At 37.1% G+C, this 25,436-nt stretch overlaps 1 protein-coding gene across 4 annotated transcripts in view; it reads right to left on the bottom strand.

The window, feature by feature from the left end:
* The window catches only part of Kiaa0825 (KIAA0825 ortholog), a 424,652-nt gene that overhangs the window by 308,365 nt on the left and 90,851 nt on the right, over positions 1-25,436 (bottom strand). For all 4 annotated transcript variants that reach the window (XM_036206770.1, XM_036206767.1, XM_036206766.1 and 1 more), the window contains exons 5-8: positions 17,527-17,688; positions 7,684-7,778; positions 2,298-2,525; positions 21-286 (exon numbers count right to left, since the gene is read on the bottom strand). In XM_036206770.1, coding sequence (XP_036062663.1) covers positions 21-286; positions 2,298-2,525; positions 7,684-7,778; positions 17,527-17,688 — 751 coding nt within the window. The remainder of the gene's footprint in view (positions 1-20; positions 287-2,297; positions 2,526-7,683; positions 7,779-17,526; positions 17,689-25,436) is intronic.

Raw genomic sequence — 25,436 nt, 5'->3', positions numbered from 1 at the left:
TTAATTTAAAAGACACTCACTTCCTAGTTGTGTCTCTCATCAGATTATCATACTGCATAAAACGCTGGGAGACGAAGGTTGCTGTGGAGAGGAGAATGTGCAGGTTCTCCAGGGGTGCTCTGGCAGGAACCTCCCTGCCTCTCTCGCGCAGTCTCTCCAGGACAGCTGTCGCCACTTTACAGCAGGCCTCCACAAGGTTCCCTCTAATTTCCTGAAGAGAATCATCTCTGCATGCCAGAGCCAGTGGAAGCATTGTGTCAAGCTTTTCCATGATGTCAGAACAAAACTAGGGAGAAATAAATGTGGCGCTGAGTTATTTGTATTCTGACAGCACCATGTAATTTATGCGCAGTGGAGCCAAATTCCTAAATAATGAATTTGGCATTGAGCATAAATATAATGATGCAGCTTTGTACCAATCAATTTCTCAGTTGTAGAAAGTTAAATGTTTCATGTCAAATAAGGAAATACCAAAATGATGTCTCTCTATATATAACCTTCAAACCTTATGCTCACCAGACATGAAAAACTCAGAGCCAGCTTTACATGACAGTACCTTTATGTGTATTCAACAAAACTCGAAGTATATGTATCCTTGATATTAATTTCACATTACTTTTGAACTTCCCCTAATTGGTTTCTACTAAATTTCCATATATAAACATATTTGACTAGATAATACACAGAATATCAGTTTGGCTTAAACAATCCACAAGCAACAGAAAGAAGTCCATGAAGGACCAGCCTTAATGATATATTTCCCAGGGGCTCAGAAGAGAAACTACAAACAGTGAGATTTATTTTCAGGAAATAAATCTAAGTCCATCTATTTTATTCCTCTGCAATAAAAATCCTACTTACACAGTTACAGTTCTGTACTCAAGCCCAGCTCCTTTCTAGCCTGATGTGTCTCTGCCTTTACCTGCTGTCCCCTCTAAGTTCTATCTCAATTCTCTCATCTTAGTTCTGCTTCATCTAGGTCCTTCTCATCTCGTTCTTACCCATCTAATACTTTCCCATCTGGCTCTTTCTCATCCTCCATCCTGACCTCCAATTCTCTAGTCAAAAATCTTCTTTAGGCAAAATCCTCAATATCCTCTCTTCGTTTCCTTATACCTCAGTTCCCCTCAGTCTCTGAGGTGTTTGATTATAAACACAAGCCATAGTGATCCTCTGGCAGAGCAAGGTCACCAGGCTTGAATTCTTACAGGGTCATAAAGGCAGGTAAGACTTTTCCTCAGGCAGTGGCCAGCAGGCTTTCTTTTACAACCCAAATGAGTGCTAATGATCGGTTAGTCAAGAAGGGAATTTATGTGCTCAATCTCCATTCCTAGAAGTGGTTGGGTAAGAAATTAGGAGTCTATTAGTAAAGAATGAGGGTCTCACCCTAAATTGACCAAGAAATAAAGCTATGCTCATGACCTAGGAGACAGGTGTTGTTTCATTTGGCCTTGGATGCTATCAAGCAGGTATTTTAGATAAATAAACTGCTAGGAGTTCTTGGAAGCATGCATAGCATTACAAGAAAATCATTGTAAGAACCAGCTAATACATATACAAAAGCTAAAATATCACCAAGACTTCTTAAGCCATGGCTTTTCCAAGTAGCAGCTTTTGTGATAGTAGCTGAATTCCATTAGGTCTTCCTGAGGCTTGCAGCACTCTTGTGGGTAAAGAGCCAGGATCCTTCAGAAGTGTCTGTTTCCACTATTTACTATGTATCTGCTCTCTTTAATGGTAGAGGGGCTGTAGGCACAGCCTGCTCTACACATGATCAGCCAAGAGAGCTCCCCAGGGAGAGCTCTGGAGCTTCGGAGTGGCAGAAGGAAAAAGAGTAAGAACTTATAAAAAACAACCATCACTGGCTGCTGATCCACAGTGGGGTGAATTCAGAGTATCAGTAATGACTTACTTCATATTTCCTGGGCAGGTTCTGTGGACTTTCAACACAGGTGGGATATTCATTTAGGCGAAAAGATTTTATAAGAAAAATAAGATGGTATCCCCTTAAACCTCCTAAACGTCTACGTCATTCCAGCTCTGTCAACACTCCCCAACTCACTGAGACCCTCTTTGGGTTACCTCAGAATAAAGGGATGCATGTCAGCAAAGAGACACACATCCTTTTTGGTAGTTTTGGGCTATAGACACCAGAGACACCAGGCCCTTTCCAAGGCACTCCATCAGTTGATCTAAGGGCTGCTTTTACAGTCCTTACATTTGCAAAGAGTAAGAATAAATAAAAGTGATGCCACACCTGCCAGCAGCAGTCTGAAGCAATCTCTTTTGGTACTTGCCTTGGCCACTTTCTTTGGTTGTTCCTCCTCAGGAAACACTCGACCTTCTCGCCAAACTTTTGGGACATTTACAAGGTTCATAGCATAGCTAACAACTGAGGTTCTTTCTGTTTGCTCTTGTTGGAGGATTTTTGTGGAAAATCCTTCAATGGCTGCTGATATGGAGTGTGCCATGACAAAAGAGATTTCATTAAATGCATTTCTCCAACCAAACTCTGGTAAAGTAGCCTGAAATATATATGTGTGTAAAATCATATTCATATTAATTTTAACTTAGGAACAAATATTTTGACATAAAATTATTACTTTCACTCAACATATTGAATGCAGGCATCCTTTGATGCAGTCTGAAAGCCATCTGACAACCTGAAGAATATTACCTTGTGAATGAAGCAGTATACACAAACATGTACATTCTTTACACACCACAATATACTGACATTTCACTTTAATTCCTCCGTGGATTTAATCAAAAACCCTTTTCAAAATTTAATCTTTTAAGTATAGTTCAATAAAACCATCTTTAACGAGAGCTGAGTGCTACAGTTACAGCCTATACATAAAACAACCTTTAAATTCAATACATTTAATAAAATCTAAATTAGATTTTTATAGTCTTTTTACAGTTTATTGTTAACAAGAATTGCAACATAAGTTAGCATTTAATATTCAATCTTTGATTTCTCCTTTAATCTCAGGATTCCAGACAAGCTAAAAAAGGAAAACAGTAATAAAATGAATTTCTCAGAGAAAGCACACATTGAACCTTCCTGGTTTTAACTTGCTTAAAATTTTATTTAGTCTCTCCATCCAAAAAAGGAGTAGGCACTTTGTTTTGTTGCAAGAAACGGGGAAGTAAAGTGGTCTGCATTGCTTTTTATGTGGGAGGAGCATCACTGAGATCATAGCCATCTGTCTTCTTTAGTGGCTTCACAGCATATTTTTATTATATAGTCTATACTCCTATGCAGCTTCTTCAGATGGCTTTTCTTTCTTTTACTTTATTTCACATTTTAACTTTTTTGTCCTATATATTGTGATCATATTCTTTCCTCCCTCTGTTCTCTCAGATCTTCCACCTCTTTCCAACAACTTCATACAGTTTCTTTCTCTTACAACAAAATGAAAATTACTTTCATTACTGTGATGAAACACCATGGCAAAATGCAACTTAGGGAGGAGAGGGTTTATTTGGCTCACACATGCCAATCACAGCTGATCATTGAGGGAGGTCTGAGCAAGAACATGGAGACAAACATAAGCAGAGAGCATGAAGGAGTGTTGCTCACTGATTTGCTCTCTGTGGCTAGCTCAGCTTAGCTTTTAATACAGCCTATGACCAGAGGTGGCACTATCCACAATGGCCTGCCTACTCCACATCAATCATCAATCAAGAAAATGCCTCCCAGACTCACCTACAGGCTAATCTGATGGAAGCCATCCTTCAGTTAAATTCCCTCTTCCAGGAATACCTTAGCTTGTGTCAAATTGACAAAAAACTAACCGACACACTTTGTTTAATTTTTTTTTATTTTGGTCTTGGTCTCATATGGAAATATATCTGTGAATGTAGATGTCCCTCAAGTTCCCTGATGTTCTCTAAAGTACTAAAACCATGAGTAGTAAGTAAAGTAAATCTATGCTTAGAAATAAAGCTGTTTTAGCAGATCCTGTTTGTATTAACATGTCACCTACTCCAAATACAGAAGACTATAGGTTTAGGGCTAGAGAAATAGCCCAGCAATTGGAGTGCTTACTGCTCTTGCAGAGAGAGGGTGGAGTTCAGTTCCCAGCACCCATATCTGGTGATGCACAACCTCCTTTACCTCCAGTCCCAGTGACTCAGTGCCTTACTTCCTGGCCTTCTCCAGCACCTGCACACAGGTGCACACAACACTCTCCTAGCCACATATACACTTTATTAGTAAATCTAATAAAATATTTTTAAAAGTAGATCTTGAGTCGCTAAATCGCTGATTGATCTTTTGCTTTTCTTGATATCAGAGTTTTTAGCTAGAAGACTGAGTTGAACTGGGTCTATGTCACTCTCAGTTAAAAACTTCTGCAATCAGGACCCCTGAGGAGGGTCAGTGGGTTAAGACATGGGCAAATGAACTTGCTATGCAAACTCAGTGACCTCACTTTGAGCCCTAATCCCACGGCAGAAGGAGGTAACAGATTCCTGAACGTTGTCCTCTTATCTTCACTGGTGTATCCTGGCACATACACATTTTCACTTGTACTTGCGCATGCACACACACACACACACACACACACACACACACGAATCATAATAAACCTATTAATTACTAAGATTAAAATCATTAGCCTAATGTTTTGTATGTTTATCCAATCCAACATCATTTTAACACATTTTGTACAAATATAGAAAATAATAGATGGTTTATATACAACTCATGAGTCTACAACTCTGAAGTCAAAATAACTGCCCCTGTATAACTATAGTTAAATACAACAGAACTTTCCTGTCTAAAATTTATTTGATCCTTTAGCAACATAGAGCTGAAACAAGTCTGTCAATTGTATTTGGGTAAAATTAACTAACAACTAAATTTCCTTATTTATAAGTGAAGGTCAGAGGACAACTTTCATGAATATTTTTTCCTTCCACCTGGGATGTGGGCATCAAACACAGGTCATTAGAGGTGGAAAAACTACAGCCTGTGGCATAACAGTAATTCTTTGGAACATGTTAATGATAAAAATGTTAAAGGAAACTATCTCCATAAAAATGAAAAGCAATAAACAAAAGCACTGGTTTGTTTGCTTGCTTATATCTCTATTGGAGCACAAATATTCATTAAAATCTTCCAATCATGCAAGGAACATATTTGGTAAATTGTGACCGATTGCTGTGGCTGGAGTCACTGTTCCTATCCCTGTCTATGCTATTTTCTCTGCCTGCATAGGGATGATCTTTTCCTGTGGTAATTGATATGTGACTGTAATATACTGGCCATATGAATTCCCCCCCAAGTATGAGAAACAAAGACATAAATCACTACTCATACAAGGAAAACTGCAAACCTCTACACACTGACATCACCTTTTAAAAGTCTATGTTTTCATGAAAGATTGCTTATTCTCTTCCCATCTGATATTTGGCATCACACACATTACAGTTAAAATAAAGAACATTTGTTAGTTAATCCAAGAAAACAAGAAAGAACTGAGTGGCTTTCTTTTCAATGCACAACAGTTTGGAATCACTAAACTTTATTTTCTATTACATAAAGCTAGATTCATGCTGAGCTTGATTTTCTTCTTGTTGTTATTGTTGTTGTTGAAGCACTATATACACTTTAGAGTATTCCTGACCATACCCCTTGCTTTCTAGGCTGGGAACTGTTACAAATTATACAGACTTTGGACTTTTAAAATATTTAGGCAGCATATTACCCAGGATTAATTGAGAAAGCAGAAACCATGTAAGGAATTCAAAAGGAAGAGTTTAATGTAGGGAACTGATTGCTGTTATGGCTTGAATGGGTAATGTTACTCTACAGCAGTGGTTCTCAACCTGTGGGTCACAACCACTTTGGGGGTTCAATATCAGATATTTTGCATATCAGATTTACATTATGACTAATAATTATAGGGTCATAGCATCAGAGAGTTGAGAACCAGTGTTTTACAAACTCAAGCTTGCACACTCACTCCCAGGTCTTTTCTAGGGAGGCTGCTGAAATGTTAGAGGGTAGGGCATAGTAAGAGGAAGTAGCTCACTAAGGAATATCCTTGGGTTGTATTGATTTGGGATGCTTCCTGTCCCACTGTCTTCTTCTTGTGTGTCATAATGATGTGAACACGCTCCTGCTGATGTGGACTGAGCTGCTTCTGCTATCATACTTCTCCTACACCCATTCTGGGATGAAATCTGAACCCATAAACAAATACATTTTCTTTCCTGAAGTTCCTTGTGTTGGGTATTTGGATGAGTGAAGCACAGGGAACTAGCAGCGACCCAGGTGACAGAGGAAGGGCAAAGCCAAGCAAACTGTGACGCACAACACAGCAGCAAATCACAATCTCACTCAGGACTGGAAAAGCCAAGAAAAGTTGCTGTGCTTTGGGAGATCAAGGCTGTCAACAGAGGCTAAATCAAGGCACAGCTGCCCAGTGGGACTCCAATCACATGCAGAATATGGCATGGCCAGGAGTCCCAGCATTGCCATGGGCTAAAGGAGCTGGGGGATGGGGAATTTTAATTTCTTTCTCTGCAACTTCTGCACTCCAATGTTCCATCAATACCTTTAATTACATAGACATTCCCACAATCCAGAAAGCATGAGAGCCTGGTAGACATGATTCCCTACAACACAGAACAGAGTAGAAGCACAGCAATGAATCCTGAACAGGCAAACAAAGAGATTCCTTCAAACCTTCATGTCTTTCCTTTGAAAATTGGCATTTTATCACTTTTCAATGGTTATCTATAGTTCACATTCTCAAAATACAGATCCTAAGCCAAGATGGGAACAAAAATTTCTTGACTTCTGTTTTTATACCATTCTCATGAACCTGATTGTGCAAGAGAACAATGACCCAACTTCATTTTTGTTAGAAATATTTTTAACTTGTTAGCTTATATTACTTGTATAAATTAATGGGTTTTGTTATGACATCTTCACATACTTATCCAAATTCATTGTTATTCTCTTTTCATGTTTTCTTTTACCCCTCACCTCTAGCTAGTCCTCCTTTACTCCAGTTAGACCCCCTTCTGCTTAGTCTTGTCTAGTCTAGAATCCATGCTTTGAGTGACACGTCTATTTGTCTTTCTGAGGCTTGCTTATTCACTTAATGTGATAATCTCTAGTTCCATATACAAACACAGTAAACTGAGCAAACAAACAGACTAGGTTTCATTTCAACAGCTTTGTATCCACAATGCATCATGTCACTTTGTTTTTTATTAATGAATAAATCTGCTGTGTATATTCTACATTTTTCATCCATCCATTTTACCTAGAATGAATCTAAAACTTGGCAATTGCTAATGGAGACATAATGAAATGAGTAAGTAGCTGTCCCTACTGTGTGGTGACTTAGATTCCTCCTTGTATATAGCCAGGAGTGGCACAGGAAGGTCTCATGCTTAGGTTTAGCTGTTCACTCCACACTGATCTTCATTGTGACTGGCCTAATGTACACTCCCACCAACAGTGTATAAGGATTATTTCCCAACACCCTTGTCAGCATCTGTTGTTTAGTTACTTGATGATAAGACTTCTGTATTTTTGCCTACAACTTCTGAGGAAATTTCAATCAAGATTATTTGGGAGCAAAGGGAAAACTCAGATATTTTGATTCACGATAGACTGACAGAAATGTAAACTTGTTGTATGTGAATAAAAAGTCTCACCTCTTTGACTGGTAATAATGGCTCTGGAGGAACATTGGTTTCATTTGACATACATTTCTCTACCATGGCTTTGCCTCCAGGTTTTTCCAATATTCCTAAGCAAAGAGAAGGAAACAAATGCAAAAGCATTAATTTAAAAAGAACAAACTGGGTTTGGAGGGATAGGTAAGTCATTCAGAGCACTTGTTGCTCTTTTAGAAGATCCAGGACTGTTCCCAGTACTTCAGGAAGTTCAAAACTAACTATAACTCCACTTCCAGGGAATCTGATGCCTGTTTCTGTCCTTTGCAGGCACTGACTGCATGTAATGCACACACATATACTCTGGCACACACACACACACACACACACACACACACACACATACATATTAAATCTTTTTTCAAAAGAACCAACTATTCTAGATGTGATTAACGTACTAACTACATAGAAGAGCAATACATAGTAGATACATACACAAACATATACATATGTGCATACATAGGGAATATACTCAGTAAGATACAGGATGGGGGCAGTATTACAATTATGCAGGCATATACAAGATAGAGACAATATATTTTAAGTACACAACTTGATGAAATCTATATGATTGCAATTATATTCATATTTGGCATACATGCATGTGTAATCTGCAGAATAAAGATCCTTCCTCTACACTCATGTTGACAATACAGGACGACATATGAGTAGAAAATAAATGTTAACTTCTTTGTTAATTTCAAAAGTTAAATTCTGTCTGGTCTGGTGGAACAGACTGGAAACACTTCATGAGTCTAAAGTCAGCTTGGGCTGCACAGAAATAACAGTTTAGAGTAGTACACCTAAAACTGGCAGGGTTACATAAAATACTAACATTTTCTCAAAAGAAGGGCTGGGAAAACAGCTCAATTTATAAAGAGCTTGCTGCACAAGAATGAAGACTTCACTTTGATCCCAACCATCCATGTGCAACCAGGGACTCTTGACTACAATCTCAGCACTGGGAGGCAGACACACAGGACCCTAGGGGCTTTCTGACCAACTAGTATAGTTCAACTGACATGTGCCAGATTCAATAATCTGACAGTTCTGCAAAATGGCTGAGCAAATAAAGGTGCCTGCCTGATGGCCTAAGTTTGATTCCCATGACCTAAATCATAGACATAAAGAACTCCTGAAAGTCATCTCTGATTTCCATATGTGTGCTGTGGCACACACACATCCACACATACAGGCACACACAAAGACACACAAACACAAATGCAAAATTTTAAAAAGTTGGAGAGAAATTGAGAAAGGTGCCCAATGCTGACTTGTAACCTCCACTTGCACATAAAAACATGCACATGTATCTGCACAATGAACATACACACACACACACACACACACCACCACCACCACCACCACCACCACCACCACCACCACCACCACCATCATCATCAGGGAACAAAATGCCTAGAAAGACAACAGTAGATCAGGAGAGTAAGTATGCTTTTAGTAATTATTAACAATGGTTAATTTGAAAAACAAAAACCTGGGACAGACATGGAGAAACATAATCACTAACTCTTAAAATGTAATTATTTTTGCAATGTTAAGTTTTATAATGAAGGAACTCTTTTCATGGTGGGAGAGAAGAACTTCAAAATGTAGTAAATAAATTCAAGAAGAAAACTTACCACTTTTCCATCAAGATTGCATTAAATAAATAATTTAGCATTTACCTTTTTGTGGCTTGGAGTTAGTTTGGGATGATAAATTACATACTAAAATCCCATTTTCTTTCTTTCTTTCTTTCTTTCTTTCTTTCTTTCTTTCTTCTTCTTCTTTCTTCCTTCCTTCCTTCCTTCCTTCCTTCCTTCCTTCCTTCCTTCCTTCCTTCCTTCTTTCTTTCTTTCTTTCTTTCTTTCTTTCTTTCTTTCTTTCTTTTTTTACCAGCCTTCAAGGAACTTTAAGAATTAGATTCTCAGCCAGGTGGCGGCGGTGGTGGTGCATGCCTTTAATCCCAGCACTTGGGAGGCAGAGCCAGGTGGAACTGTGTGAGTTTGAGGCCAGCCTGGTCTACAGAGTGAGACCCAGGACAGGCACCAAAACTACACAGAAAAACCCTGTCTTGACAAAAACAAACAGGGCTGGAGAGATGGCTCAGAGGTTAAGATCACCAACTGCTCTTCTGGAGGTCTTGAGTTCCATTCCCAGCAACCACATGGTGGCTCACAACCATCTGTAATGAGATCTGGCGCCCTCTTCTGTATACATAATAAATAAATAAATCTTTAAAACAAACAAACAAACAAAAAAGAATTAGAGTCTCTGTATTCTCTAAGCAAACCACATTGGTGACTTTCTCAGTAGAGTCTAACCAATAAATTCATTTAGTACATAGGTGCCGTTTTCCTCTTGAATGTGGTTCTATGAATTTAAGTGTAAATATATTCTAGGGAATAGAATGTCCATAAAGAAGTAACACTTGTGTATTCTGAATATACTAAAGGAATGCCTGCTTAGGTATTAACACCTCTGCTTCCGTTTGGGTAAGTGTCCCTCAAACGACCTGTAGGGTAAAGCCTTGGTCCCTAGCTTCCATCAGATGGGTTGTCGTGGAAGAAAGTTAGGTCACAGAGGTCTGCCCTTGAAGGACATATTGGATCTCTGCAAGAGCAGCAAGTACTCTTAATCACTGAGCCAGCTCTCCAGCCTCAAGTTCTCCTATGTTTAACATCTTATAATGATGTTGTACATTTGTGCAACTGATAAACTGATACTAAAACATTATTACATATGTTTACAGTTTCCCTTAGGATTTACCCTTTGTGTTATATAATTCTATGGACACTGTCAAGTACATGAGTTCATGTCTCTATCATGAATGTGTCATATGGAATATTTTACTGTTCTAACCCCCCTGTATAACCTATGTAGCATTCCTTTCCCCCTTCCCTGGCAATTTCAATGTTTCTGTGGTTTTGTCCTTTGCTAATACTACATAGTTGGAATCGTACAGTATATAATCTTTTTAGATTGCCTTCTTTCACTTAATAATACGCATTCTTGGTTCCTCCATATCATTTCATGGCTTGAGAATATTATTTTTATTGATGAATAATATTCCATTATATTGATATACTACAGATTGTTTATTGACTCACCTACTGAGGAACATCTTAGTTTCTTCCCAATTCTGGTAATTATGAATAAAGCTGCTATAAACATTCATAGGCAGGTTTTTGTATGGACATAAGTTTTCAACTCATTTGGATAAACACCTGGAAGTGCAATTACTCGATCATATGGTAAGACTATGTTTAGCTTTGTAACACGGTGCCAAACTGACTAGCAAAGATGCTCTATCATTTTACATTCCTAACAGCAATGAGCAGAGTTACTTTTGGGCTACATACTTGCCAGAAAGTAGTATTTTTAGCATTCTTTGGATTTTTGCCATGCTAATAGGTGTACAGTAATATCTCATTTTAATTTGCATTCCCATGGTGATGTACTATTTTTTGCAACTTTTTTTCATATGCTTAGTCACCATCTGTCCTCTTTGGTGAGATGTCTACTCAGATATTTTATGTATTTTAAAATCAGGTTGTCTGTTGTCTTGTTGAATTTTAAAGGTTCTTTGTATATTTAGATATGAATCCGTTATCATACATGCTTTTTGCAACTCTTATTTTTAGTTTGTGTCTTTTCATCTTCTTTGTGAACATGACTATTTATTTTAACAATTCAACATAAAAAACTTAACTTCCTGATAGAGTAGTCCCAAGAAAGTTTGCCAGAGTCCAAGAAAATTTGCCATACCATCATGCTAACAAATGAAGTAGAGAATGCTAAATTTTCGTCAATGAATACCTAATTAAATTATGCACAACAATGGAAAACTCTTCATCATGTGTAGCAAATATGAATATGATTAGCATATAGACCTCATCAAGCTGTATATTTATAGGAGATCTATATCTTGTATATGCCTGCATCATTTTAATATTGGCAACAATCACCATCTTACTGCATATGTTCCCTGTGTAGTCGTGTATTTCTATGTTCATGTGTGTGCATCTACTGAGTGTGTCTACTGTGTGTGCAGCTACTGTGTGTGCATCTACTGAGTGTGCATCTACTGTGTGTGTATCTACTCTGTGTACATCTACTGAGTGTGCATCTACTGTGTGTGCATCTACTGTGTGTGTGTGCAGCTACTGTGTGTGCATCTACTGTGTGTGTGTGCATCTACTGTGTATGTGCATCTACTGAGTGTGCATCTACTGTGTGTGCATCTACTGTATGTGTGTGCATCATCTACTGTGTGTGCAGCTACTGTGTGTGCATCTACTGAGTGTGTGTGCATCTACTATGTGTTCAGCTACTGAGTGTGCATCTACTGTGTGTGTGTGTGTGTGCATCTACTGAGTGTGCATCTACTGAATGTGCAGCTACTGTGTGTGCATCTACTGTGAGTGCATCTACTGAGTGTGTCTACTGTGTGTGTAGCTACTGTGTGTGCAGCTACTGAGTGTGCAGCTTTTCTACAGCGTTATCTTAATCTGCTTGAACCTGAACATGTTAATCACATCTAGAATGATGACTCTTCTTTTTCTTAAGATTTATTCTTTTGATGTGCATGTGTGTGTTTTATAGCATATGTATGTGCACCATACACATGTGCAGCCTGCCAAAGCTAGAAGAGGTCATTGGATTCTCTAGAACTAGAGTTACAAGCAGTTATGAGCTGATCAATCTGGGTACTGGGAACTTAACCTAGGTCTTCTGGAAGAGCAGCAAGTGCTCTTAATGACTGAGTAATCTCTCTAGTCCCAGTTGGTTCTTTTAGAATTAATGACTTCGAATTTGTTTCCTTTTCTTTGACCAGGAAATATTTCTGCATTTTCCTAATTATTAATGAACAGAACCTTTGTATAGAATGACAATCATTTTTTATTTTAATATAGGAACATGTGTGGAAATAGTTGTTTCCAGAAAGTAGACAAGTAGAAAAAAGATGCAGTTTCATCCTGACTATATGTCCCTTTGGTTTGTTCAAAAGCTTTACGGTATGCATATAGTACTATTCAAAACCAATGTATCTGAATACAGAAGTTCATAAAGCTAACTAGTTTTAAGAGGTATTTACCCTTGAAGCATAGTCTTTTCAGATCTATCTCTGGAAGTAACTATCTGACATTGTAGAGCTAGAGTGTAAGTCTTAGAGAACAAGTTGACTACCTTCTATTTAACATTTCTCTCCCCAAATACATTCATTATTCAATAAACAAAGTGCCCAGATGGTAGAAACCACCTGCTAACCTTCAAGACGAGTAAAACAAAGACAATATTCCTAAGCCTTTTCTTGCTGGTTCATAACTCCAGAATGAGTAACTTTCAAGTACTTATATTAGTTTAATATAATATAAAGTATAATACCCCCAAATTAGAAGACTTTTAAGAAGTTTAACTTTAAGAGCAAAAGGAAAAGTGGTCATTTTTTAGGCAGGATTAATAACACTGGCTACACACTAATAAAATATTTCATGGATATTTTGCTGCATTTTTATATTTATTTGTAATTCAATTGGTCAGTTTCAAAACTTGACAAAATAAAATTCTATGAGTTCTTTGAACAATTGGGGATTATTGCACATACTTAAAATATATTGAAAACTCTGTACACACTTTGTCTACTTTTGGCACAGCCTTTAAAAACAGCTATTTGCATGAAATCTACAGTGGCCTCTCTAAGTCTGGCTTCAGAACCTCAGAAGAGCACAGAGGGTCACAAGAGGGCCAGCTGCTCACCAGCTTCCCCTACAGAGTTCTCTGTGGTTATTTTACACTTCTGGCTACTTTGCACGCTGCTGCTTTTCTCTCTTTCACAGGGACTGGAGGTTGGCAGGACTTCCCTATGACATCCACTTTCACACCCAAATTGGTCTTCATAGGTTCCCATTGTGTGCACTTCAAAGCAACTTGCCTTGTTGGCAGCTCCGAGTGGGAAGTGCAAGTCTTTCTTTTCTTCACTGTTCTTTTCTGGCTCACAAGCAACCTCCCACCAAAAGCTGAATCTGTAGAAGAGACTACATCCAAGAGATAATACCATAACAAAGTATGAAGAGAAGCCCAGGTGGCCACCTTGCAAATTTCCAATGTGGAAGCCTTCGACCTCTCTGCCCAAGAAACAGCTAAAGTCCTAGAGTAACGAGCTTTAGAAGCCCTAGGAGCCTCTTTACCTTAACTACATACGCCTCCCTAATACAATCCCTTAACCATCTAGCTAAGGAACTCTTAGAAGCCATTTGACCCCTCTTAAGACCCCCTAAGAGTACAAACAATCTTTCAGAAGATCTGAAATCTTTGATTCTTCTGAGACAGGCCCTAAGTGTTCTTCTCACATCCAATTGAAACAGCCATTGCGCTTTGTCCTTGCTGGTGCTAAAGAGAAGCGCAGGCCAAGAGGCCTCTTGGTTTAGATAAATCTCAGATGCCACCTTTGGAAAAACTGAGGAACTGCCTGAGAACTACTTTATTCTGAAGAAGCATCAGAAATGGCCCCCCAAAATCAAACCTAAAGCAAGTCCAAAAAACACAACCACACAAAAGAGATGCAGTATGGCATCTGTTCAGTCAATCACTTTTTAAACGATGAAGTCAGAAAACCATCAAATCCGACCAAACAAAAACAAACTAAATTTCCTTTCTCAAAGAAGATTTCTCTTGTCTCTACAAACTCTCTTGTTCATATTCTGATTACTAAGAGAACTGCCAATTTGGCTGAGTCTAATATAATAGTAAACATTAAAGTAGAAAGTCAAATGTTTGGTTAATTATCTTTATGTTTTCTGTATTGATGTTAAGCACGTGGATATTTTTAAAACATCTGGGCAATGGGGAAAACCCTTTACTTTCTTTGGATTGTTTAGATCATATAGTCATATAAGGTCCTGTTTTCAAGCTAACAAAATATGCCCCAATGAAAACAAATACCCAGGAAGCCACCTGGTTTGCTCTCTTTCCCTTCATTATCCCAGAAAGAATTTCTAGAAAAACATGTACAGCTAGGTCCCCTTTGCTTTCTATAATCATTCAGTTCAGGGTATCTTTTCCCTACTAATTTGAGACACCAAAGCTTTTGATAAGAACTGATTAACACTGACATACTAAAAGAAACATAAGATTTTTTCCCCAACAATTTCCTTCATGATCATTCTTTAAAGTCATTTATATAAAGCTGTGTAGGATCAAAGCAATCTTGGTTTTCTTACACAAAACAAAACCAAGACCAAAACCCAAACCCATGAATTTCAACATCAAAGAATGCATATATTGCAAGGACCTGTAGGATGGCTCAAGGGTGGGGGTGCTTGCTACCAAGTCTGACAAACCTGAGTTCAATCCCTGGAACTGACATGGTGGAAAGAATCAGTTTTTGCAAGTTGTTTTCCTATTTCCAAATGTATACACACACACACACACACACACACACACACACACACAAAAAAAATATGCATAAACTTTTTAGTTTATTGTTTAACAACATTTCTAGATCATCAGTATGAAGTGAAATTAGAGTAAGTTAGAGAAATTTTAATATGATTTTAATCAGCAAATCTGCATTAACAGTATTCTGACAGCAGACATTATTTTAAGTATTAGGGAATTATTAAAAATATTGTTGCAGCACAATAAATATTTTGAAAAATTAAAGAATACACCTATCAAAAAGAGATGCTATACTACTGAGGTATTTCTTATACCTGTCACTCAAAAATTACTTGTAAATATTGAATTTAATAACACACAAATATGGGTTAGCAGTAACTGTATATTGTGATGTGATTACAGATTTTTTTTTTATAACAATCATAATGTCTGCTCTTGAGTGTACAGAGTGTAGAAGCCTCACCAAGGCTAAATCCTAACCTAATGAGGTGGAATAAGCCTTTCTTTTTTTTCTAAAATCAACAGCTAACATCTTCTCTTCAATTCTTGTCTATTTCAATTTTATATCCTTAGCATATTCCTCAAACAATATTAGGCATGCTGCATTTAAGGACAAAGTTCTCTCTCATAATTGAGACATATTGTCAAGGGCTGTACTAGGATGAAAACAAGATGGTGGAGAGAGACCTTGATGTTCTGGAATTCACTCTATGTCTTTACTTCTGAAGAGAACTGAATATGGGAAAGTGAGGAAGCATTATCTTGGCTGGTCATGATGGATGAGTGCCAGTAGCTAATATCAATTCTTTGAGGCCTTAACATATCACCCATAATTTGAAAGTCTTAGTGCTCAAAAATTTCTGATCTAAATCAACTCCATTTAGATAACCAATTAATGCTCTCATTATCTCCTAATTAAGTCTACATTTCCTGTTTGTCTTTTGCTTAAAGCATTTCCTGTCTTCCATTATTGCTAGCATGAGAAGTCTGGACTCCTCCCTTGTATTTTTAATGAGCTGAAAGTTGGTAAAGTGGTGGTTATGGGTTAGGTGTAATTGGAGTATGTCCCACAAGAGTTCTTGTGTTAGAGTTTAGCCTCCCAGATGGCAGTAAAATAGTGGAAGACACTGAAGAAGGAGAAGGCACTGGGTGGGTACTAGCGGCACCATCCTTGGGCGAGTCCTCACTTGAGTCAGCATACATTTTGGACTTTCTCCAAAACTAGGAGGTAAATAAACCCATTCCTTTCTAAATTATCCAGGCTCAGAAAGTTCGTTACAGTAATAGAAATGAACAAATCTATATTACTTACTTTATAACAGTGCTACCTAAAGCTAACTTGAAAGTCAGAAAGCCATTTAACTATGCTAAACATAAAACAAACTTCAACCCCCAGTTACTATCTTTTCTAATATATAAGTCAAAGTAAATAAAAAAATACAAAATTATATATAGAGAGGCTAAAGATTTATTTTTTTAGATATGGAGTTTGTATGTTAAAAAGGTGGATGGTTAACCCCTGCTTCCCTCAATTTGTTTGGAAGATGTAGCCACTTCCTCAGCATGCCACATGGTAGTATGTGAAAGAGAAAGTCATACATCATTGGGAATAAAATGAAAACCCTTAAAAATACACCCAAGACAACAAAGAGTGTATAAAAGTACACACAAGATAACTAAGAGTGTATAAAAGTACACACAAGACAACAAAGAGTGTATAAAAGTACACACAAGATAACAAAGAGTGTATCTTGGCCATTGCCTTTGACTTCTACTCTTATTGTCAGAAATATTTCAACCTACATGGTAAAATGGTCTTCAAAGAGATTTTATTTTTAAATAACTTAGAATAACATAGTATAAAATTACAATGAATATTTATAATAACTCACATTTATTGATTGGTGATTATACCTTTTAAATATCTTATGTAGGACCTAGTATGCCAGGTCATTTAATTTTCACAGCTCCATTTTAGACATTGGAATATGAAGTATCTGGCCCTACAAAGAGAGAACTAGTGTATTCCTCTGAGACTGCTGGAAGGGTGACAGAGCTCTGGCCTACTGACACTAGGAACACAGCTGGAGGAGGTCAGCTGGCTGCTTGCAGCCAGAGCACAGGTGCTCCTCCACCAGTCTATTTAGTCTTTCAACAGGCCAGCCTGTGGTTCTTTGAAAAAAAAAAAGACACAATTTTATCTAAGAGCAATTATCCAAAACAAATTCAGGATTTTTTTCCCATTAGAATTAAAGACTCTCAGAGTGTAACAATAAAAAACAATCCACACTGTGTGTCATGCTGAATGTTAATCTACATAACTTCACCAAGTACTTCATTCAAATAATGGTACAGATTAAAAGTGGCAGGGGGCTATCAGAGAAAAACTGTCTATGCATGATTATCTAAAGAGCACAGTACCTGGAGAATTCCTGGGCATCTTAAGCAATACAAACATTTCTTCAAACAGATGCTGAATGTTGTTTTCCAGCTTCAAAAAGGATTCTGTTAGCTGCGCTAAGAATTTGAGTTCATCTAAGGATAGAGAAGAGTGTCTTCGCTTCTGTGGGCATGCAGGGCTAACTGTGAAGAAAAGATAGACACTGTTTCACATTTTATTGATTTCTTTGGAAAATTTCAGAACAATTTATTTGATCTTCTGTGCCATAATATTGACAAGAGCTTCATAATTTAGAGAAGCTTGTTCATTACAAAATACATATAAAAACCTCCTAGGAGAATCATTTCTTCCAAGAAGCTAGAGATAAATATCATCTTTGATGCAATTATGACAAATAATTAGCTTGACTCAGAGTTATAAACAGGAATGTGATTTGTTATAAAATTGACATCTTATAAAACTGCAATTTTTAAAGTCTAGCATAATTTGACTCTGATTATGAGGAAACATTAGACAAACTCAAATGAAGGAACAGTCTACAAAATAGATTGTCAGTACCTTTCAAAAATATTTGTGCCAGAAAACCAAGCCTCAGAAATATTAGAGTGTAGAAAAATCCCAAAGACATAGGAACTGAGATCATTATTTGATCAACATTTTACTTTACTATAAGGAACATCATGCTAGCAATATCTACAACCCACTACTCTTCTCACATGCTTCTTAATTAAATATTGAACTTAAATATTGAACTATAGTTATAAAAAAGATACTTTCGATTTGAGATAATATATTCTGCAGAATATATGAATAAATGTCTACCATGTAGTCAAAATTAAAATAGTTTTGAGAAAGAATTAGAAAGAGGGAAGGGAGAGAGACAGAAAGGTAAGCAAGGAGCCATAACATGCAGACTTGTAGTAAAATGACAATGCTTGTGCATCTGAGGACCCTGGATAGCAAGAAAATCAGGACATTTCCTGATATTCAGACAGTTTTCTTTATAAATCTGAAATTTAAAATATAAAAGAAAAACATGTAAAGATCAGATATAACTCTTCCAACTATTCTGTATGTTATTTTTATATCATTAAAAAGAAACAAATCAATGTGGCAAATGAGTAAAAACTATATAACTACATAATCCATAAAGCCATGTTTAAAATTTACTTTTGTATGAATAACTGTGGTATATATTTTATACATACAAATAACAACTTAAAGTTTGATGTTTTTCCTCATAATTATACTACCAGTCAAATCATACTTCCATTTAATTACAATTGAAAACAGGATACATTTATGAGTAGAAAGAATAGTTTCCTTACTAGGCATCTTTAATTTCAATTTGTTGCTTTTCTATTAGAAATGTATCACAAGGTGGTATTTCTCTCTATATGTTCAAGGATTTAAAGAATCTTTCTTCTCTTAATTCCATTTAGGGAAACATATTTAAAAGGATTAATTGTAATTAGAAAATTCATAATCTCACTGTAATAAGCATTTGTTGATGTTAGTAGAAAAACATGAAGGGTGATAATCAGAAAATGAAGAGAGCTGATGAGTCTGTGTGGAACACAGATTGCTCTCATCACATGGGTTTAGAAGGAAGGTTTCCAAAACGTAGTCTTTTACAGGTAATCCATTTCACTTCAGTGAAAAAGCTAAGACACTGACATCAAACTTCAACCCACAAAACATAGACTTTCAGCAAGGACTAGCCAAAACTATATTTTTATCTTTGCAGGTAAATCTATCTATAAATTACAACTGAATTGAGTCCTATTCCTAAAAAGCAAAAATATCTGTAACTTCCTACAGAAATTCTATATTCATCCCCACATTAAACATCATCCTACATTTGAAAATGTCTCTAAATCGCTCATCTTCTTCTACCTGTGATTGTTTTAGAAAGATGCACAATTACATAAGGTATACAAGCAGCATACGTAACAATAAAGTTCTAAAAGAAATTTATGTTCCAAAAACAGAAAAGATGAATATAGCATGTCCCTTATAGTTGTTGACCAATTCCCTACCAGGCTGTTGATGTGTATTTATGCATTTGTGTATGTGGAAACTAGAGGTCAACCTTGGACATCCTAGGGGAGTTGTGTACCTTGTTTGGTAATAGAAACAGTCCTCTCACAGGGGCCTGGGCTCCTAGTTTAAGCTTGGGTGTCCTATCTTAGACACCACTAGAACTTTCTTTTAAGCTTTATTTATGCAAATAAAGGGCTAGTAACCTTTTAAAGTCCTAAGTTCCTTTTGGACCTCACATACTTTAAAAACAACTTCCATATTCTTTAAGAATCCTTTCTAATGTTTCATTAGGCAAAGCTACTCAATAGTGTGATTTGGAATTAATCATAGTTAGAAGCCTTTATCTGGTTCAAATCTAAGTTTAAGATATTCCAAAATTTATAGAATAAGCAAAGAAGCACCATAAGAAACATCTTCAAGAGTGGAAACACTATAACTTGAATGTCATTTGTCTAAAATCATGTAGGACTTGTGGCTTCTCCATGAAGAGGATTTACTTTCAGAACCAGCAGTTACAAGGACCTTGTATTGTAGACATACAACATTATTAAAAGCAAGTCCATTTTAATTCAATGACTCTATAACTTATTAAAGAGGGCCAAATAATATGTATGACCTAAATCTAATCATTTTTGTCCCAAAGAAGCAATGATTACTGAGGAGGCTCATTAATTAGTAGTCCTTATTTCCTACCACTCTTAGACCAGAATTCTCCCAAGGGGCATTGTGAGGGTTCTTAATTTATGGAGAAAATAATTCTGTGATAAACTCATTTGTGAAAGGCCAATTAAAACAAAATTAAACACAAAGGATGAAATTGCATTTCCCCAAACTTACTTATTTCCTCCACACTATCTCACAGGACTTGTGTCCTAATCACCACACTTTACCTCAGGAACTCTACCACTGTGCCTCCTAGACTTCCTCACATTAACCAGACCAGGACAGGACATCTTCAAGCAGAAACTCCTTTTGTATTGTTCATTATTATTCCCTTTGACTCCTCTTTCAATGCTATTAGTTTATTCTTCTTCTAATCACCTGCTCAGAAAACTTCATCTGCATAGAATGAGGTATCAGCCTTCCCAAATCAAGCCAATTTAGCATTTATTACTTATTAAAGTATTGGTTTATTTAATTGATTATTTAAATCACAATGAAATTGTCTTGCTTTCAGTGAAGTTTAGGCACGCATGATTATACACAAGGAACTACATTTGACCTACCCTGTCAACCATTGCTGTTTGAATTAATAATCATTGCTTTGTTTATGTGATGAGCTTGGATATGATATGCACAGAAAACATTAATGCTAACTAAAATATCGATATTACAAGGGAAAAAATAAAATTTTCACTTAGAGCAATACTATCATCAAGGAGAATTGATCAAGTTATAGTAAGGGTTAGGTGGCTATTCTTTCTCTAGTATTTTAATAATCTCTTTGCTAAAATGAAGCATGAAATTCTGTACTTTATTTTAATTTTTAGCTCATATTATTTACTTTTATAATAAAGTGAAAACTTTTAAAATTGAATATTTTGCAAATGTTTTTGTCCAGGAAACATCAGCCAATTTACCAACCAATCTACTCATTTTTGAAATTTTTGAGGAAGGGAGCCATTGGCGCACACTTTCGTGATGACTTGAGTAGGCCTACTGTGTGCCTTTTTCTTCCGCTGGTAGACTTTTCATTGTGAGGTGGTGACTGATTTTGATAGTACTCTTTTCCCTTTGTTAACTGTTGCTTTTAATGTTATCACAGAATGTTTTCAGAGACAATATTGAAAATTGGTGAATGTATCCTAAATCCTCCAAAATTCTCTGTGGTTAAATATCCACAAAACCCATTTGAGGGCTAAAGGAAACCACCTGAGGACCACACCCAATTCTGAAAGTAAGGAACAGTCCAGGGTCCTACTGAGCACGCACAGTGGGTGGAGATGAACACCTAACACTGCGAATAACTATGATAAGAATAATCACAATTCAAATAATCACTTTTAAAATAAAAATAAAATAATTATCATTTGCTGGGGTAGGTGGTACAAGCCTATGAATCCCTGGACTCTGGAGATGTTGGCAAAAGGATTGTGAATTCAAGTTCAGTGTTAGTCTGGACATCACAGCAAGGCACAATCTCAAAACAACAAACAGATTCCTTTGTGTTGGAAAATTATTCTCTCTGTATGACTATAGGTAGGTTATAATCCTAGAAAGTATGTAAAAACACAAATAACTTTCAATAAAATTCTACTTCATCAATGTTCAAATTTTTAAAATTGATTTTTAGGCTAGTGTACAAAGTAATGGATTTTATCACAGCATTTCATATGTTAACCTCCTCCATGTGGCCATTTTTTTGGGAGCAGTAGGAAAGGAGGGTGGCTAAGACCAGAGTATGCATACGCACGCACGCATGTACACACACACACACACACACACACGCACACACGCACACACTATGAAAAACGTCATAAAGAAACCCATTCCTTTCCTTTTTATGCTATTCTGGAAAAAATACAGTACAGGTGGGGAAAACTTGAAAGGGGGCATCTCATGCAATTACCACGAGCAAAAGAAACCTTGTTGGAAGAATAAACAGTAGAAGTTTACTTTTTATGTGTGTGTATATATGTGTGCATATGTCCATGTGTGTATGCATGTTTGTGTTTGCAGTTATGTGTGTGTGCTCATGTGTGTGCAGGTGTGCATGAATGTGGAGGCCAGAGTCAAACCAGCCTCAGGAATGTTGCTGGCCTTCTTTGAGACAGTCAAGTCAGTCTGCAGCTCTAGGCCAGGCTGGCGGCTAGCAAGCTTCCTAGGTTCTTCCTGTTTCTGCCTCCCCAGAGTGGGATTTTAAACCTGTGCTGCCACGCTCAGCACCGGTTCTGATGGGACTTGAGTTCTCACACTTGAGAGGCAAAGTTGCACAAACTAAGCTCTCCCTCTAGATCTTGATAGAAGTTCTTCAGAGACATTTTCAGAAATACAAAAATATTTTCCCCAAGGCCAGAAACTGTCCAGTGTTTTTATTTATGTTTCAGGACCCAACACAATCACTTATGAAAAGAAATTGTTTTAAAAGAGTGAAATTTCAATCATCCTAGATATACCTGGATTTAACTGAAAATAAATAAAGACATTTTTCAAAACAATAAATATTTTAAGTTTATAAATAAAGAACAATTATGATATTCTATAAAAATTACAGTATTTTGTTTGACAAAGCTATCTAAAAATCAACCTCTAAAAAGGAAATATGTGCAAAAGAATATAAAAGAAATGGAATAAAAACCTGAAGGGGTATAGTCCTATAATTTACTCTAAAATATAAATTTGTGTTTAGAATTTTTCATTATTTCTTAAAAAAATAACTAGTTATTTAAAACATACACAAGGTATTCTAAATTTCATTCTAAAATTAAATGTGTGTATGTGTATACATGTATATATAAAGTATATATTTATGCAAATATATCTATTAGCAATAAAGAATGTAGATTATAGATTACATCTTTAAAAACACTTTTGCTTACTGTCTCGTAGACAAAATATTAATCCCATTGTCTTCTAGTAAAATGTAGGACACTGGAAATCGATCTAGAGAAATATTAGGGCTCCTCACATTGATCTCCAACAAGCAGCCTTTAGAAAAAATATCAAACTCCAGCTAAATCAGATGAAACCATAGAAATACAGGCAGTGGCTGAAAGCACATATTATTTTCCAAAACCATTAGCAACAGAATTCTTGTTAATAATAGCATTAAGATACTGGAGAAAATGAGAAGCTGCAAAATCAGATAATCTGAGGCTGGTGGATCAGTATAATAGGATGAAAGGCACACATTTCAGTTTTCCCAAGAACGAACATTAGCCACCCTGTTATTGACTGTAAATGGATCCATTTTCAGGGAGGAGGAGTTCTCAGTCCACCAGACAGGTGATGTGAGAAGAGGGGACATACAGATGCTATTGAAAGCCCTATTATTCCAGATGAAATTCGTGACATAATCCAAATGGAATACGTTTGTTCCAGTAAAGAAAACTTTTACACAGCATTATAATATGAGGTCAGCAGGGACCGCACAGCGACGTACTGATAACGAATGGTGCTTTCCCCAGCACTCAAGTCACCGCCGGAGAGCCAGTGGAATTTGGAGCCCACTAAGTGGACACCAGAGGTCCAAAGGATCACTGGGCCTCCTTCAGTGCTGGGTTCCTAGAAACCACAGCAGGGGAGAAGCAGAATGAAAACATCACTACCCAGAGTTTGGAAAGAACTTTCTTTGTCATGCAAGTAGGTAGAAATGTCAGGAAATATAGGTAGTACTTTTCACATGTGCAAATAAGAAAGTCCTTCTTCTCTGGTTTCTCTTCACATTTTATTACAATCCATCACTATTTCTATTAAGGCTCCTCTAAGAACAGGATGAACCTGTGGCACAGCTAACATAGGGAGTTTGAGTTCAAAGCCAGGCACTATCCCTAATAACTGCGTGATGTTAGAGGAGTTATTTCGCCTCTGTGGCTCGGTAGCTCATGGGGTTTAACTGCATTACCACACTAGAACTATACCTGAAGGCAGGAAGTCTATACACTCCTCTGAAAAGCCGGCACTCACACCAAGGCAGATAGGCTCTGGAGCTCTATACACCTGTTCCACCTCACACATACTTTTATTTAAACATTTACCATGTCACATTATATTTGTTCACTTGAGAACTATTTCTTACAACTCTAATCTCCTTACAGACAGAGCTCTTTTTGTCTTCACAGTTAAGCTGCTATTATCTATCACAGTGTCTACACAAATGAGTGATTTAAAAAGTGACACTAGCGACGGCCAAAGACAAAAGGAATTATTTTTATCTCATTTAAGTTAAATTATTTTAACTCATTTAGGTTTCTATAAAATAATGATTCCTTATGGCATTTGAAATGCCATAAGGAACCATTATTTTATAGAAACCTATAATTAGATATAGAACATATAAGTGTGTGTGCACCTGTGTCCCTTTTTTCTGGGTGTTGTTTGGTTGGTTGGTTTTTTGAAACAAGGTCTCATCATATAGCTCTGGCTATCCTGAAACTCACTACGTAGACCAGTCTGGCCTCAAACATATAGAGATCTGCTTCCTTTTGACTCTCGAGTGCTGAGGTAAAGTTATGCTGCTTGGGCTGACAATGCTCCCCTAAGAGCCATAGATTATCCAACAACCTCCAGTACCAGGCATGGGAACCTAATTTCTAGCTGCGTTCTAATTACTTATCCTTACAAACACAGTGGAGCCTTCAAGCTTCATCAAAGCAGCTTCTCTCTGCAGAAGATGTAGACTATTACAGAAACCACAACTGGTCCAAATGCAGAGAACAACTGACTGTACTCCTCAGTACCAATGGATACATCTACAACACACCTTCTGCACTCACGGCTCAGGGAACATCACTGAAGAGCAGGCAGAAGGACCATAAGAGCCCGAGGACCAGGAAGTCTGCTGTGCGAGTGTGCGTCCTAGGAACGACACAGCAGCTTCATCCATGGCACCTCAACAACATGACTGCCTAGAAAGACCTGAACAGTGGCAACACCAGTGGACATGCTGCCAAGGGAGAGGGAATTCTCACAGAGGTTCACGCCTAGACAAACAAACACAGACGAGTAACAACAGCTGAGGAAAGGAGAGTCGGTCTTCCCCAGAGATGTGCCCTTTAATTGATTATCCAGTTCCAAGTGGTCAGCCCTGAAATCACATACACATGAGCAACACTGAACAAATTCAGCAGGTTGTATTTATACATGCATGTGTATATATGTACACATGCATACATGTATCAAATAAAGGAAAAGAGGTCATGAAAAAGAGAGTGAGTGGGGAAGGGAC

This window comes from Onychomys torridus, chromosome 15 (genome assembly GCF_903995425.1).
Source record: "Onychomys torridus chromosome 15, mOncTor1.1, whole genome shotgun sequence".
Lineage (NCBI taxonomy): Eukaryota > Metazoa > Chordata > Mammalia > Rodentia > Cricetidae > Onychomys > Onychomys torridus.
This window is presented reverse-complemented; position numbering and strand designations above follow the sequence as displayed.